Here is a 14,164-nt window from a genome sequence, read left to right as displayed (position 1 = left end):
ATATCGTCTCTTCACTGTGGTCCAGAAACCGAATCCCTGAAGTTAAAGATCCTGAACGGTGCACAAGGAAGCCACTTGCGGGCAGCTCCACATTGGACAAATAATGTTTGCTATCTCTCTGCTCTTAGAAGTTTTTAAAATGAATACTTTTGTATATTGTATGCTTAAAATCCATTCATTACTGTCCCTTATTTTTGCAGTCCTTAATGGACCCTTTTAAAAAAAATTCTGACTACCGTGCTCCACTCGTGCATTGAAAATATTTTTCGACTGCTATTTTCATCCAGTCTATGAGTCCTCAAATTCTATAAAAGCAGAAGGATTCGCAGTAAGGATTGCACAAAAACATGGCTATAGCTTGTGCTCCATGGTTTTATTTTCCAACAAAAATATAGTTCTTGGATTTTACCTTTATAGTGCAAGGTAGCTGTGTAAGTTACATTTTTTTTCGAGACTGCAGTTTTAAGCACTTTACAAAACATTGTTACTTGCACGTCATCAAAACACTACACAATTTCACTTGTGCATGCGACATATATTCATTCCATTGGATGTTCGAAAACCCTGAGTTACACAGACTACTGTTACAAATTGTACTGGATTATCACAAATTTCAGTTACTAACCTACACACATACCTTAAATATTAACACCAGCAGCATTCAAAGGCTGCTTAACTATGGCATGTCAAGCTTATTCAATTGAAAAGAAATAGAAGAGCCTGCGTAAAGTAAACAAAAGGTCACGAAGACCAGTAGATAACAATTTAATTTTTTTTAATGGAGGACAATAAACAACATTTTGAAGCCATAATTCTTGGACAGGTATTAGAATTAGGGACAAACTTGAAATCAGCACCTAAAATTAATCAGAACTGTATAATAGAAAATCTTGAAATATCATGCAGAGATGACTTCAAAACTTCGTTACACTTCAGGCTAACTGGTGCACTCAGAAAAGATTAGCAAAGAAAATGTTAGGCACCAGACAATTCCTAGTAGCTAATTCCAAGTGACTAACTTCAAGATGCAGATCTACAAATTACAGTAAAAGAAATACTAAACAGACATCCTAAAGCAGCCCACTAAATCGACAGTAATTTATCACAGGTATCCAGCCTCTAACTTTTGTGTTTCTTCTTGAGAAACATAAACGACAAACATAACCTTAGAAAATGTATAGAATGCATTCAATTTAACACACAATCACATAAAAACATCGTAAAACAAAACTTTACACTCAATATATGAAGGCCTATGCTCTAGAGAAAGTTTATGTGCCCCGAAAAATATGTTAGCCACCTATTTCAAGCAGCATGTCGCATTTAAAATGTAGTACTCATAACTTATATGGAAAAAATTAGAATGCAGAAACACATGCACACATGCGTTTCAATCTAGCTAACATGTAATGAATAATGATGAAACAAGGAATAAATCAACCTGGTATTACCGTGACTGTGCACACTACGAGCAAAGAAAAAACACATGACCAAAGGTCAAAGCGATAAGGGCACAGGCATTCTGTTTGATCTGGAGAAAGGCATTCATCATCTTCAGTTTACGACGAAGTGAAGAAAAATTCCAGAAAAGTTTCCATGGCAACTGATCAGACTAAGGACTAGTAACTTTGTGATTAAATAAGTAGACCTGTGTCTAAGCGCGTTTTTGCTTGAAAACTGAATTATTCACCAAATCCATTATCACTATTATTTTTTTTAATTGCAGGATATGTGTAAAATGCAGGATATGTGTAAAAGCTAGCAACTGCGGCAGAATGGGAAAACTATTAAAAAACAGAAAAAGACTACAAAATGATGACAGTGCTCCAAGGAAGCTGTCCGAGCTAGATGCAAAAAGATAAAAACCATCATTAGCCTATGCAGGGACAAGAAACCAGTGGGGTGATGGTTGTTAGGGTCAACGAAATGTTGCTGTTCCTGTTTTGTCATGTCTTTCCATGCTGCCACATAATGCAAGTACAGCATTTGTCAAAGTTTAGAGCCCAAGGAATTCGCTTGTGAGCCTTGTTGTGCATCGCCAGCATTCCAGAAGGCATTCCTTGAAGGCACAGAAAATCTTGCCCTGACCACCATAAATGTTGGACGTCCATGGTTGCTCAGAGGCCTTATTACATGGCTTAGAAGCCAAACCCTTTGGCTGTTTACTTTTTGGCAAAGGCCCAATTTTCTCACAGATTAATGCTGATATTGTTTTTCTTTTTCTTCACTCTGGCCAACTGTATCATTTTAACATTGATAAGATATAGCTGCACAGTTTTCATTCCACTACCAGTGTTCCAAACAATACTAAAAAACTAGACATGTAAATCATGTACAGGCAGATAAAAGAGGTAGCTGTGAAGGAAAGATGATGTGGTTTTTAAAAACTCGAGGTCAAAACCATCGAAGTGTGGTTTATTTTAAGCCAAGCCTCTACAAGCACTCTCAAGGAAGGTCAGCAGAGTGCCTTCTTTAGATTTTCCAAACGGAACACTCAGAAGGCTGCAAACAGCAGAATCCCCACAGAAGCGATGAGATTTTCACTACAAGGTGCTGGCCAATGAACAGGAAAACGGTGCCATGATAGGTGAGGAGGAATGCGGTAAGTACTTGGTCCTGAAAAATTAAAAACGAAATACCACTGACATTTCTAACACTTGTAGAAGTGCAAAGAAATACTGTCGCATTTCAGTATCATGCACATTATGACTACACTATCCTAGGGATGAATTCATGAGAGGGTGGTCTCCCCTCCCCAAAGGGAGAAATTTTATATAGAAAAACCATGCTCAACCCAATTATTTCATGAATAAAGTGAAAGAAATACGAGGTTCAGACATGTAAATGACCGATTTTTAAAGATAATGGCAACCAGGCTAATGTACTTGGAGCTATCAACACTGCCTAGCTTCCACTTCATTGCCCATCACTATGTGCAGGAGACCTTGGTGACAAGTTTTGTATCAAAAATTTTTTCATTCATGATTCGCTATTATGGATGAATCAGTTTGCGACAATTTTGCTCGGAAACCAAAGTGCCCATATTACAGAGGCGCGACTGCACAATGATTTATCCATTAGAGCCATCACATTTAGTGAGCCACCACAACTATCCAAAAGGTGAAGTGCTGCAATGGCCTTCCTACCAAAAATTTCAAAACCATATTCTAGCTGTAAGACAACTGAGCTGCTCAATCCCATTTAGTTGCAACCAGTGGAGCAACAGCCTAACTGTCATTGAACTAGAGGCTAAAGAAACAATGATGAGCCACTGCCCATAAGGGAGCATGATACAAAGTGTGTATTCGAAAGGTACAGCTGCAGACGAAAAAGTTGCCACTCTTACCACTTTTCCGTGACATTTGATACATATGGCAGCGACAGGAATTTTTGCTGAGCATCGAAGAAGCAAATGTTCTCTAGGGAATCACATTTAAGGCACGTTTATACTCAGACGTTCTCGGTACGCGGGCGATAGCCGCTTGTGGTCGGATACGTCAGGTCGGCGACGCTATGCCAGGCGCAGTTCGGGCGCTCTATAGTGCAGCCGCTCCGATGCGAGACAGCGCCGTGCGACCGCCGTAGCGCATGTGCAGAACGTCCTTCGTTCGGCACGCCGCCTGCCGTTAAATTTACTAAATAGTCCCAGTCTCCCCACAAGCTCCGCTGAGACGTTTCGGATTGCCCGCTCGGACGAAGTTATTTCGCACAGTTTGCTTGGGCAATGTGGGATGGCTTGGTCGTACCTCGCACGACGTAAATTTGTGCTGGCGCTGCCTGTGCGTCGTCTGCGGAGTAAGCGCAAGTGCTTCATGTACATACGTCAAATTTTTGACAATCGTCCTTTCCACGGCGAGTACCACCACCTTGTGCAAGAGCTGCGGAACTCCGACCCGGAATACCACTTCAAGTACTTCAGGTAAATAAGTTCATATTTGTGGTGCGCATTTCACTGACCAAACTTGTGGGAGTAGTGCAATGAGCGCTAAGCGACAGCGGCATTACATCTTGAGCCAATCTTGCACTTTGGATTTGAAGTAGTGAGTTAATTGTTGCTAATGCAAAGAGTAAAATATTTGTCGAATGCTGCAGTGTTTCGCCATTTGTTGAAATTCTGCGTGCAGAATGACCAAAGGATCCTTCGACAAGCTGCTGCAGTTGGTCTATCACAGAATTCTCCATCGACCAACCCACAGGAGGCCTATCTACCCTGCAGAGAGACTGGAAGTTACCTTGCGGTAAAGAATTTACGTTGTTTCATTCATAAGAAAATAGAAATTATCAGATTTCACTCTCTTCACAGATTATTTTCTTCACATTCCTTATGTACCATGCAAAAAATTTAAATCTGTAATATCTTTAGTTACAAAGAGACGTTGAACAGAAGATGGAGCTCTTGATTTGGTCTTGAATGTTTACTAAGCCACTGGTCCTCGTATTTGCTTGCGGTTGTATAATGCAACACTGGTACTCTAAATGGTTGCTAGTAGCCATCCCAAATTAATTTATCTTGCTTTGAGGCTATTAGTGCATTATGTGCGCTGTATCCAATGCAACAATTACAACTACCGCACGCGAACCCTCATCATATTGCCGTTAACGTCTCGGGGCTGTTTTCTGTTTGCAGGTTCCTCGCTACAGGCGGATCGATGCAGGACATAATTATGACCTATCGGATGCATGCGTCCACAGTGTCGGGCATCCTCAAAGAGACTTTGCCAGCCTTATGGGACTGCCTTGCTCCAGCTGTGCTTAAGACTCCTTCAGTAGCCGAGTGGCAAGCCATCAGGGAGAATTTCTCCCCAAAGTGGAACTTTCCCAACTGTGTGGGGAACATCGACAGCAAACATTTTGCCATAACTTGCCCAGAGGAGAGTGGTTCCGATTTTTACGACTACAAAGGATTTTATTCTTTATTCATGCTGGCAGTAGCAGATGCCGATTACCGCTTTATTATGGTAGACGTTGGGGCGCAAGGCTGGCTGTCTGACAGTTCTTTTTTCGGGGACAGCGCCATAAAAACTCGCATAGATTGTGGCATGCTGAATGTTCCATCAGGTACATCCAGGTGGCCACTGTTTCGTGGGGGACGCTGCCTTTCCCTTGAGAACGTTTCTCATGAGGCCTTATCCTGGCCGTGGCCTAAACGCAAGAAAGAAGGTGTTTAATTATCGGTTATCAAGGGCTCGTCGCTGTGTAGAAAATGCCTTTGGCATTTTAGTTTCCCGGTTGCGGTGTTTTTTGGGCACATGTAGTGGGGAACTTTTTTTACTTGATAACATGGTGAAAGCAGCAGTGTGCCTGCTTAACTTTCTTCTCCTTGATGCTGCCTACTGCCCTCGTAACTATGGTGACATTGTCAGTGGCGATTCCATACAGGACGGAAGCTGGAGACAGAGCATTGTGCAGACAAATACACCAAGCTCGTGCACCTCCAACCGCACTGCTCCTGCTGCTATGGCAATTAGGGACGAGTTGGCAGAGTATTTTATGTCTGGAGAGGGTTCCTTGCCTTTGCAGATGAAACTAATTGCCCGAAGCTAATGTGTATACTATATCTTCGAACGGCATGCAACAGTAATCATATTTTTCAATTTCTTTTGTATCTGCAGCTAGGGCCGAATTCATGTATTTAAATGGACCGTTTGCATAAATCTGTAAGTCAGCTTTTTCGCAAGGCTTGTTTTCCAACGTAATGATCTCGTTCCCATACCACACTCTCGCATTCTTTGCGGAAGCGAAGAGTCAAGTTCTCCTTTCTGAGTAAACCCAGGAGTGTCGCCAGTCTACTTCAAGATGGCTTTGGGAGCTGTCAAAATAGCACAATGGTATAGCATAGAAAAGGGGATTGCCGTCCACCTTCTGTAGCACTGCAGTAGAGGAAAAACAAGGAAATGGGCCTTGGTTCCTGTGCACGGGAAGTAGTCGGCTACCTGATACTAAACATTCAAAAAATTTTGTGCTGAACACTCGCTCCAACTTACTCCCCCCCCCCCCTCCCTAGCCAGAACAAAGAATAACCCACTCCCTCCTCAGAGCACTGTGACCAAGGACGGTCTCCCTCCTTTTCCTGCCTAGACTCGGCTGCAGGCAGAGTGCGCACATCCTGAGATTTCATCGGCTCCAAGAATGTGTGTGTGTGTCATCCTGGCTAGAGCACTTTTCGTTGGAAAACAAGCCTTGCAGAGAAGACGACTTGCAGGTTTCCGCAAATAATCAATTCCGTTTTAACCGACGAAGATTAATGTTGCCAAGTATAAGTTGCATGGTTCTTTCGTTCACCGCACAATGAAACCAACGGGTGACAACATAGTTTTTGGAGCTAAACTTGCACTTAAGTTTCTGTCTCTCGGTGCAACCTTAAACTTCGACATTTTTGCTTTTGTTATGACTGTACAACTTCTTTCTGCAAGGATAGCTCTTATACGGCCATTTGTGGGTTAATTAGTGCTGTATGAGGTGCACGTTCTAAGAGGCCAATTATAACTCCAGGTCATGTTTGACTGCACAAGGGGCCTTATACATTTCGCCTAAAAAAACCCGAAATACTTATGTAGAAAATAATATTCGCCGAAAAAAAATAAAGTAGCGTTTCGAAATAAATACCTAAACAGTGTGCCGAATTTTCAAAAATAAAAGCCAAAAAGCCGGACCCATACATACAACTAACCAGCACTACTTTTTTTAAAGTTTTGTCTGCTGCTGTATTTCCAGAGAAGTACACGTATATGTGTGATGGAAAGGATTGTGTGAACACAAAGTGATCACGGTGTTTTTGCATTATTTGTAATGCCACGTGCAAAATGACGAATAAAAAAAGTGCGAAGTCTGAATCTTGACACTACAACCGCTTCTTTCTTTGGTTTCACAAAATAAAGTAGTGCGGTTAAATAAAGTTTGCATGCCGAGAACGTTTCTGCCGGCTGAAGCCGCCGCTTGCACGCCACATTGCACTCGAAGGTCGGCCAAAAACCTGGGGTGAGAGGGAGTCAGGTGAAGCCGCGCGCTACTTCAGCAGCACTGCTGTGTCCAGATGGACGGCGAAAAAAGGAGAAAGGCTCTATGTGGCCTTGGTGCCTTTCGGTCGGACATGGCCTGTCAGCGCCTTTTTTTTTTGCCTGTCGACGCACATCCCCACCGGAGCAATTGTCTCCCGCTCCGGGAACCAGTAGACGGTGCCTCGCTGTCTACTTTTTGTTAACGCGCCTGCTCGGAGGATAGGCAATGCACATTCCGCGCGTGTTCGATGACCCCAGTTCAAGGAAACCACGATAGAAGCAGGAGGAACTGAGGGAACTAGAAGTGCATCAGCTTTTGTACTCGGGTTAAATAAACTTAATTTTTATTGCTCTGTCACTTTCTTTAGTGTTGCCTCATAGTTGCATGCCCCACCTTCGTACATTAAGATGGTACTGAGTGCATAAAATGTAAATAACGAAGTCAACTCTTGCAGTTCTTTTTTCAAATACTGTTATATTTGAACACAACAAAATACAAAGCAATACATGTATTCGAACAAAAAACAATGTAATGAATAACAATGAAAAATTATTGCACATTATACAACACGAAAAACAAACCTATTCATGAACTATTAAACAGAGAATGAGAAAATAAATATCAATAAATGCATGTTTCGTAATTTTATACAAGAAACACGGATAGCTGTTAATTCAACTCCATCTTCATAATCAGCCAGCAGTTGCATTATTTTTGCTTTGCAGCTACTTGCTATCTTCCTGGGCATCTTATCCAAGCTTAGACCAAGTGATATACCGAAAGCTTCATTTTTGCTCATTTTCTGGAGATGGCCAATAAGATGCTACTCGAAGTCGTCTTTTTTTTTGCCCTTTTTCTTGGTTGCGGTGCTGCTGGTGATGGTAACGGGGTCATCTCTTCTGGGGTGTTCACTGGGGGTGGAGAATTTGATGTCCCTTGAATCCTATTAAATATTTCCTCCGCGCTCTCTCCGTACATGTCCTGAGATGACGACGCAGCATTCAAGCTGCATGTGGTTCTGCAGTGAAAGAAAAGAATTGATCTGCTGCGTTTTGGCACGAATACATGGTGTCGCACTTCCGATTTCATCTTTCATTAAATAAGATATCCATAAACATTGCATGACTGCTTTGCCGCAGTGAAATGAGCCTTTCCCATGATCAGGAAAGGCAATGGGTGTACGGGAGCAGATATGTGATCAAATAAATACAATCTTAGAATCTTCAACTTAGTCACGAGGCTAAAAAGCGGCAAATGTTATCGAACAGCCTTGACATTAAATGAAAACACTTTCTCGAGCGGCCGTAGTCTTTGTAGAAGGCCATGGCCTCTGCGAATTCCCAAGACCTTCTAAGCTCAAAGCCACTGCCACTCCTCTTGCTCTGCTCAATTATTTATCTCTTGAGTATCTGTCTCTCAGTCGCTTCCACAGTCTGACATTCTGCGACCGAAATCGGCAAAGAAAGATAATACAAGGTGATTACGTTTTCAGTTGGAGAAAACCCACTGCATGCACCGCGCCAATCATCAGAGAACTTACTTGTTCCTAGGCCACATTGTATTCGTATTAATTCCCAGGCATTGTTTTTCCTTTCCTGGTCGCGGTAATCCAATCTCTTGGTATCGTACACGCACGGGTACAGCTTGATCACTTCAAGCATAGCCTCCACACCGCTCACTTCTGACGTACCTTCGGTGGAGGCTGCCATCTTTCTACGGGACTCCAGAGAGACTGGTGAGAAAGTGGCGAGGGAGGGGTGCGCGGTGTATTCTGGGTGGGCGGCTTCGGCGCGAAATAAGAGACATGCTCCAAGTCTCCGCCGGCGCGGTCAGAGTGCGCCGAAGCCGCCGTATGCGTCGGCGGTCAAGCGCAGGTGGAGTATAGACAGTCTCGCCCTGGCCGACGTGACGTTGCCGTGCAGCGCGCGCGTGCTACGTCGGAGTATAAACGCGCCTTTAGAGCACCTATAACAGCCCAGGAAGCAACAATCAGTACTGTCCACGAATCATATTTGCGTGTGTATAATGAAAACCTAAAAATACAAATGTGGTATGGTGTTCAAAGTGTGCATCGCCATTATACAGAGCTTGTGAAGTAGCAAAGCACTCTTTTCCGACTGAAAATAAAAAATAGGTGCACCGTATTCAGACCTGATTACCATTTGTCAATAAAATGACGAAACCACAGTCGCAAAAGCAAATCATGGTGATCACATCTGCACAGTTTCGTGCAAGTCTAAAAAAAGACATCCATCTTAACGTTAATAACACTCGTGAAAATGAGACAGTAGCAATGCAAATCCGAAAATAGCTGCGTGTCAGTTTGCTGTATCTGGCTTAGTCATGAAAGTACTCTATTTCCAGAACTGTGCATAGTTGCAGCAGTTACACTGGCTCCTTATTCCTACTATTATCTTTCTTTTAATGCACAAATAACTACGCCAGAATTTTTTTTAAAATCCCTCGGGAGGTCAGCAGCTCCTTACTGTCACTGTGTGCATTCCGCGTCTATGCAAGATAACGAAACACTAGGGCTTTGTGCCAGCCCCATTCTTAAATAAATAATCACAAAACCCATATTTTGCTAAACCTCGTGACATCAATGCTTAAATTTGACTAAATTTTGCGCCTAAAAGGTATTCATCAGAAGCTCAGATAAATACTGAGCTGCTATTTTTGTGCAAAAATTTCAGTTCTACCTATACCCACCAACATTTGCACAAAAATACATAGAAGTGTTGCAGGGGGTTTCTTTGCAACCTAACTCCGAACTGTTTGGTACTGCTTGTAGATTAAACTGATGCAGCCTTGGAGTTTTTCATAGATTAGAACCTGGACAGAACAATGTACAGTCAGGTTTGATACCAAACAAATCGTTATGAATAAAATGTATGCTGTTCGAATTACTGACTCCAATACTAGTAGTCAACAAGACAATGAAGTATGTGATGCTTTGAAATTAAATCTGCTGCTATATTTTCACAAATAGTGACAGCTCGTTTATAGTGCACCCATCGAAGTTACGCTGCAACGAACCGCAGAACGTAAGGCAAGAACTGACAGCCGTTTATTTCTCGCTTTGACTCATGTTCCAGTGACAAAGTGATTGCACCATTGTGCTAAAAGCAACAAGTTATAAGATTGGAATTCTAAATGTGGCGGCCCAATCTATGAAGGCAGAATACAAGTATACACTTCAGAAGCTTAGGGCACATTGATTTGCTGCGATGCACACGATAAGCAAAATTAATTTTTTTTGTGGGGAAATGTGGCATTTTAGAAAAAGCAACCTAATTTTTTATGTTAATAGTGATGCCGTGTACCTCGTTCTGCGAACATGCATGAAATTAACTGGCCAAAAATGCTGCGCATATCAAAACTAAAATAAGGAAAATGTTTCGGAAAGCACTAAAATAATAATTCCGAAACCCTACATCCGCTTTCAAGGTGCAGTTCAGTGCAGATGCAAGCAGATTTGTACAGAGCGCTCGTGTGGTGCTTTGCGGAATGAAGGCGAACTTATAACGCAGGCAATGCAAGCGCTCAAGCGCTGGCGCATATAAAACAACCCAGACACTAGCAATGCGTCGTTAAGAAAACTGCACTAATATTTTGCTCCATTCCGCAGCACAGTGCTCCAGCGCTCCACACAAGCCTGCTCACGTCTTTATCGTACGACATTTAAGACGCAAAATCACTTTCCATGACGGCGAGACAGATGTGAGAGAGACGGCAGGGATTCAAGAATATCCTTCCCGGCAGCAGTGTCGAGGTAGAAACTTTTCTCCCGCTGGCCAAGGGCGTGGCAAAGCCAGCGCTTGTCTCGATTCGCTCACACCGGCGCCATACCGCCATTCGCAAACTAGAGCGAGGGGCAAGCTCAGCCGTCGTTTACGATATCCACTTCAGTGAACTCAGTTAAGCATCCGTCTTTCCTTTCTCTGTTGCACATCGAAAAGCGGGAGAGGCAAACGCGAAGTTGCCGCTCACGATATCTGTTCCAAGAGAGGCTCCAGACAACCCGCCGTGCACAATTCTGCGGCGCAATCCAAGACTGCCCCGCTGGCGCTGCTAGGCCTAGCGCCTACGTCGCTCACAGTCACAGCGTCCGCACTCACGACTCTCTCGCTGTCTTCTGATCCTTTATGCCACCTGCTGTCGATTACATCTCGACCGAAACCAAGACTTGCTGCTTCGTTCCGGAACTAAGCGAAACAGATAAAAGTACACAGTTCCACTGGCGCGCTCTTTTGAACAGCAGCAGAAATTCAACCTCGCTCCGTCTCAGTTGCCGTACGGTGTTTTTTTTCTACACCGTTCGGAAGGTTCGGAATGGCAATAATCACTCCGTTAGAGACTGCTGATGAACTATTGCGGACCTCGTTAGCACGCCGTCAGTTCTAGGTGGTGTTACTTTTGTGTTTATGATGTCATGTGCTCGTCGTACCGGTGTTCGCGTTTGGCGATTCGTAGTTCTAAAGCGGACGAACACAGATAAACCTTCCATCTCATGTAATTCATGTTTAGCATGCAGGAAGCTCTGCCAGAGATGAAACGCGAACACACACTCGGCGAAAGCGATCTCTATGGGAGCAACGATCGACGATGCGCCCGCGTCGGGGGTGCTAGCCCTAACCTCCGTAAATGAGCTGCTCGAGTGTGTGAAGTGCAAAGTGTGCGGCGGTTCCGTGAACATTTCAAAAGGTGAGCTGGAATTTGGGATTGCTGTGAAGCTCTCACTCAATTGTGAAGTCTGCGGGCAGGTAAAAACTACTTGGAGCTCGCCTAGAGTAGGCACAAGTGCGACCTGCAAGCCCTTCAAAGTCAATGTTCTCGCCGCGCGTGCGGCTGCAAGCGCGGGAAACGGGCAGACCGCATTGAACGACATTTTCGCCGCACTCAACATTTCCCGGCGGGGTATGCACTGCAAAACATACCAAGGTTACTTGAAGGACAAGCTGAACCCGGCTGCTCTAAACGCTGCCGCGCAAGTGATGAGGGACAGCGCTGGTGCGGTGAAGCTTGCCTACCAGAACCTGAACTTCGATCACACAGCAAACATAGCTGTGTCGTTCGATGGAACGTGGCTCACACGGGGCCATTCATCGCATGTGTGCGTTGGAACAGTAATAGAACTCTTCACGGGCTATGCTCTAGATTTTGTTGTTTTGTCAAGCTTCTGCCTGGGATGCCATTGTGGTCCGAAGGAGGACGATCCCGAATTTGAAGCATGGCAAGCGGAACACAAATGCCAGAAGAACACGTCGAGCAAGCCAGGTGAAATGGAAGTTGAAGCAGCCAGGATTCTTTTCAGCCGCTCACTTGAAAAGTATGGGCTGCGCGCTATGTCACCATGCTCTGTGATGGCGACAACCGCGCCTTCAACAATCTACAAGAGGCAAAGGTATACGGATATGTGCAGATACAGAAAGAAGACTGCACCAACCACGTCAGCAAGAGAATTTGGACAGCACTACGTAACCTAGTCAATAAAAAAAGAAAACAGACCAAGCCTCAGCGGCTAAGGAAAGCTGACTGGCGAGCTCATTACAAAGCTCACCATGTTATTATGGATGGGCTTTGAAAACACACCAGGGTGATATCGAGAAGATGCACAATGCTGTGCTTGCCACTTGCCACCATGTTACATCAACGGATGCTGAGCCAAACCATGGTCTGCCCTCAAAGCCAGGACTCCTGGTGCAAGTACAACCAGGTTTTGGCAAAGATTGAACCACTCCCAAAGCATCGCTATAACTTGCCAAAGTATGTCGCAGATGCTCTGCAACCTGTTTTTGTCCGCCTCTCCGATAGGAAGCTGCTTGAGCGCTGCCAACGAGGAAAAACTTAGAACTCAAATGAGTCTTCACTCTGTCATTTGTTCCCTGGTGCCCAAGACCAAACATGCCTCTTTGTTTGCAGTGCAGTCAGCTGTTGCCAAAGCAGTAACAAGATTCAATGCCGGCAAGGAGTATGCCACCAAAGCTATTTTGCAGCAGCTGAGCGTAAATCATGGCACTGCAGCTATTGAAAGATCAGCTGAGAAGGATCGGCGCCGGCTTGCAACATCCGATGCAAAGCATCTACAAGCAGAAAGGTTCCGTAGCGCTATGAAAAAGTACACAACTGAAAGAGACTCTGACTACATGCCTTGCGCATTCTAGGGATGAACCCTTGCAGATTCATGGCTGTTATTGGCCATAATAAAGTGTTACTGGGTTCTCAAACTTTTCTTATTTCTCAAAACGGATTTTTTCGCTACACTGACAGCCCTTGCCCATGATATCTTGAGATCTACTGGTTTGCTTTGCATGATTTTTGTTGCATTTGAAAGCTTATAAGATGCTTTGTGCAACCATACTGAAACAAATACATATATGTATAAATATAAATTACAATCAGTTTATCTGGTTCTAGAAAATTGCATTTTCAGACGAAATTTTCAGAGGCTGTAACTTTTTTGGTGATTCATCTAAAATTATGCCTGTGCTATGGTTGCATTCCCTGGTCCTTCTAGAGCATACACATGTAAAATACAGGCCAATGTTTCCACTACAAGTTGCCATAATTTTGGGCAAGGTGGCCCAACATGACACTTGAAATATCTTTACATCTGTATAAGCTAGGTAAAATCTAATTGCATATTTGTTATCAGCAGAGGAAACTACATCAGGTGTAAAAATTTCAACTTCATAACTTAAGAAATAAGGAAAAAGGTCAAACCGCAGTGTCTCTCCCCTTCAGGGCAACTAGCCTTGTCGCCGACTCCCTGTCGCTGATGCTGCGAACTCGCCATTTCTCTCAGGTAACTTCTGTTACCTTTCCACAAGGTGCCAAGGCAGCCCGCACGTCGTCGTCGCTGACTCTGTGAAGTAACCGATGAAGTTTGATGTCTTGGTTATCCGGATTAATGACAAGGCACCGACGCTCCTTGATGACCGGCTCACTTTTAGCAAGCATGCGCTTTTTCGCTTCAGCTGTCTTGAGTGTTACCGCCAAAACATTAATTTGGTACGCCCCCAGCGCGATGACGTCGGGGAGCGCACCAGAACCGGAGCATCTCTGAAATCTTCGGCACGGAACGGCCTAGCTTTCACATCCCCGTGCAAAAAGACGGTATTCAAAACTATCTGAACTAACGGCAGTTGTGGCAGTATAACTTCGT

General features: G+C 44.0%; 2 protein-coding genes across 5 annotated transcripts in view; both read left to right on the top strand.

Annotated features, from left to right (window-relative positions):
- LOC144107038 (uncharacterized) overlaps positions 1 to 14,164 on the top strand; it is a 439,706-nt gene that overhangs the window by 137,710 nt on the left and 287,832 nt on the right. The gene's annotated exons all lie outside the window — the stretch shown is intronic.
- Positions 1,198 to 13,130, top strand: LOC144107035 (uncharacterized). The gene is made up of 3 exons (XM_077640017.1): positions 1,198 to 3,919; positions 4,125 to 4,238; positions 4,628 to 13,130. Exons 1-3 carry the CDS (start codon positions 3,732 to 3,734, stop codon positions 5,166 to 5,168), a joined length of 843 nt encoding a protein of 280 aa, XP_077496143.1. The 5' UTR covers positions 1,198 to 3,731; the 3' UTR covers positions 5,169 to 13,130.

This window comes from Amblyomma americanum, chromosome 10 (genome assembly GCF_052857255.1).
Source record: "Amblyomma americanum isolate KBUSLIRL-KWMA chromosome 10, ASM5285725v1, whole genome shotgun sequence".
Lineage (NCBI taxonomy): Eukaryota > Metazoa > Arthropoda > Arachnida > Ixodida > Ixodidae > Amblyomma > Amblyomma americanum.
This window is presented reverse-complemented; position numbering and strand designations above follow the sequence as displayed.